Source organism: Carassius carassius, chromosome 37 (assembly GCF_963082965.1).
Source record: "Carassius carassius chromosome 37, fCarCar2.1, whole genome shotgun sequence".
Taxonomy (NCBI): domain Eukaryota; kingdom Metazoa; phylum Chordata; class Actinopteri; order Cypriniformes; family Cyprinidae; genus Carassius; species Carassius carassius.
Window position 1 is genome coordinate 13,843,478 of NC_081791.1, and position 2,475 is coordinate 13,845,952.

General features: G+C 36.9%; 2 protein-coding genes across 2 annotated transcripts in view; one reads left to right on the forward strand and one right to left on the reverse strand.

Moving 5' to 3' along the window:
- Positions 1–2,475, forward strand: part of LOC132118078 (myosin-7-like) — a 151,802-nt gene that overhangs the window by 84,334 nt on the left and 64,993 nt on the right. The window lies entirely within an intron of this gene.
- On the reverse strand, positions 150–2,274 carry LOC132118077 (caveolin-2-like). Its single transcript, XM_059527597.1, has 4 exons — positions 2,019–2,274; positions 694–872; positions 422–609; positions 150–335 (listed from the first exon to the last, which is right to left on the reverse strand). Exons 2-4 carry the CDS (start codon positions 865–867, stop codon positions 185–187), a joined length of 513 nt encoding a protein of 170 aa, XP_059383580.1. The 5' UTR covers positions 868–872; positions 2,019–2,274; the 3' UTR covers positions 150–184.

The following is a 2,475-nucleotide window of genomic DNA, read 5'->3' on the forward strand; positions in this document are numbered from 1 at the left end:
CAGGTTGTACACATGAATAAGCATGCAGAATTTGTTACAAATGAATAAATATCTATTTAATAACAGGTAAAAATCTATTTAATAACATGTAGGCTAATCCTCTTCTTTGAATGTCTCATGGTTATTTCAACACAGCTTTAAATAGCAAAAAAACGAGCTTCTTCAGATTCCTCCTTGTGTCTCGTCACTCTTTGGAGAACACCACATATACGCCACTGCAACAGCGAGCCACAGATGTGCAGAATGGAGTGATGAAGATATTAACCACACTCATCCACAGTGACCTCACACAGGGCAGGCAGCTATGAAACACCTGGATACAGGGCATCACACACCTATGGCAAGAGACAGTACTTTTGATTAAAACGTTTTATTCCATTTATGTAACAGATTTCATAAATTATCGCCAAAATGAGCATACCAGATGTGCATACAGGCCAGTAGGGCAAAGAGACAGCCGCAGAGACAGGAGAGGGGAACCGCACAGAGCGCTGTGACACAGCGGTAACCCCAGAGCCGCGCGGACTCGAACCCGATGCCGCTGTACACCCACACGCGGTCAGAGCTGTGCGTGGACGCGGGCTCCGCCAAAACATCGCTGAACTCTATCTGGTGTCACAATGAAGAGAAAGTTAGTGGCACTTTATGGATGGTGTTTTTTTTTCACTTATAAGAAGAGAGAGTTGTGCTCACCTTCAAGTGTTTGTTGAGGCCCCAGGGATCCCTGCTCTCACACTGAGTGAGGGACGAGGTGGAGGAGAACTGTGGAGGAGGTGGCGGAGACGGCTGGATCTTCTTCACATCATCTTCATCATCATCATCATCATCATCAATATTACACTCCACCAAATACTCGTCTGACATCATACTGACTGCAAAGCAGATCGCAATCGTTGTGTCTTTGTGCAGTCTTTGTCTTATATGCATCAGTGTAGAACCAAACAGTACAGTACTGAGTATTTTTTATTATTATTATTATTGAATAGGTTAGGTTTTTACAAGCATAACTGTGGGTGCTGACTATTTGCAAGATACCCACAAGATATTTCTGATACTTCTGTTACAATGACAGATGCTCATTTTCAAACGTTTTATTTACAGAAAGTAAGAGTGGCAATATAAATTAAATTAAATTAAACAATTTTAAATAATTCAATCTTATTTTCCCAATAACTAAATATTGTTCATGGTTTTCATTTTATTACCAATTTACATGACTTTTCTAGTTTGTAAAGACATTGTTATTAAATTAAATTAAATTCAATTAAATTAAATTAAATGTATGCATTTAGCAGACGCTTTTATCCAAAGCGACTTACAGTGCATTCAGGCTATCAATTTTTACCTATCATGTTATTAAATAGCAATATCTAACCATGCAATAAAATTTGATATGATTGGGTTTGATATAGATTCATTATAAAAAATGAATTACTTAAGAATGTATTAATTTCCAAGTCTATATATCATAACTCTCAACTCTCTGAGAACTTGGTTTTTAAGTAAAAACGGCAGTTAAGGGAACAAATTTAAATAAGATAAACGATTTCACTACATGTCTTGCTATTTTGGCTGTTCTTGCTGATTTTTAATCGTTTGTCTTATTTTTTATTATTTTGAGCCATATTGCATCCCCTTTGGAAGTGTGAGGCCCCCCATTTGCTCCCAGCCCCACTGAACTACAAGAACGAGACAAATATTAACTCAAATCAGACAAGACACACACTGGCAACTCCTGCTTACTAGTATTCACTCATTATAGTACATCATATTGTAATATGACATGTCTACTGAGAAGTGAACTCATCAGTACAGTATGGTTGTAAATGTAAACATCATTTCATATCAGTTTGTTAAAAAAAATAACCTAAAAGCATTTTGTGATAAAAAAGACCACATTTAATTTTTAATAGTAATTAAATATGATTATTATTATATAAGTTTATATAATTTAATCAAGAATTACCCATGAATGCTATGCAAAATCACTTAAGCAATTATGAATATTTATCACTTACCCTATTTAATATTCCTGGCCAAAAATAAACTGTAATCCTGTCCAGGTCAATAAAGCAAATTCAGCAAAAGCAACAGTTTTGATCAGTCGGACAGACACTGATAATCTCCATAAATGTTCTTGTTGTCCACATCTAACAGATGAATATGTGGCCTGTATCAAACAATTACAGGAGGGGACCGTCTTTCAGTGTGGAGGAGTGACCTCACTCTTTCTGCCTTGTGTTCTTTGCCATAGTCTAGTGTGTAGAAGTGACTGTACCCAGTAAAGAATTAGCAGATTGAGTGTAGAGTTATTTTGGGGAGAGGAATGGAGAAGGCACCACTGATCAGGTTACGGGACAGGCTAACCCTCCTCACATGCGGCCAGTTTCCTCACATATCATCTCATATTTAAAACAATTAATAACAACCCAACTGTATTTATTATGCATGAAGAAACACACGGCAAGCCGACAG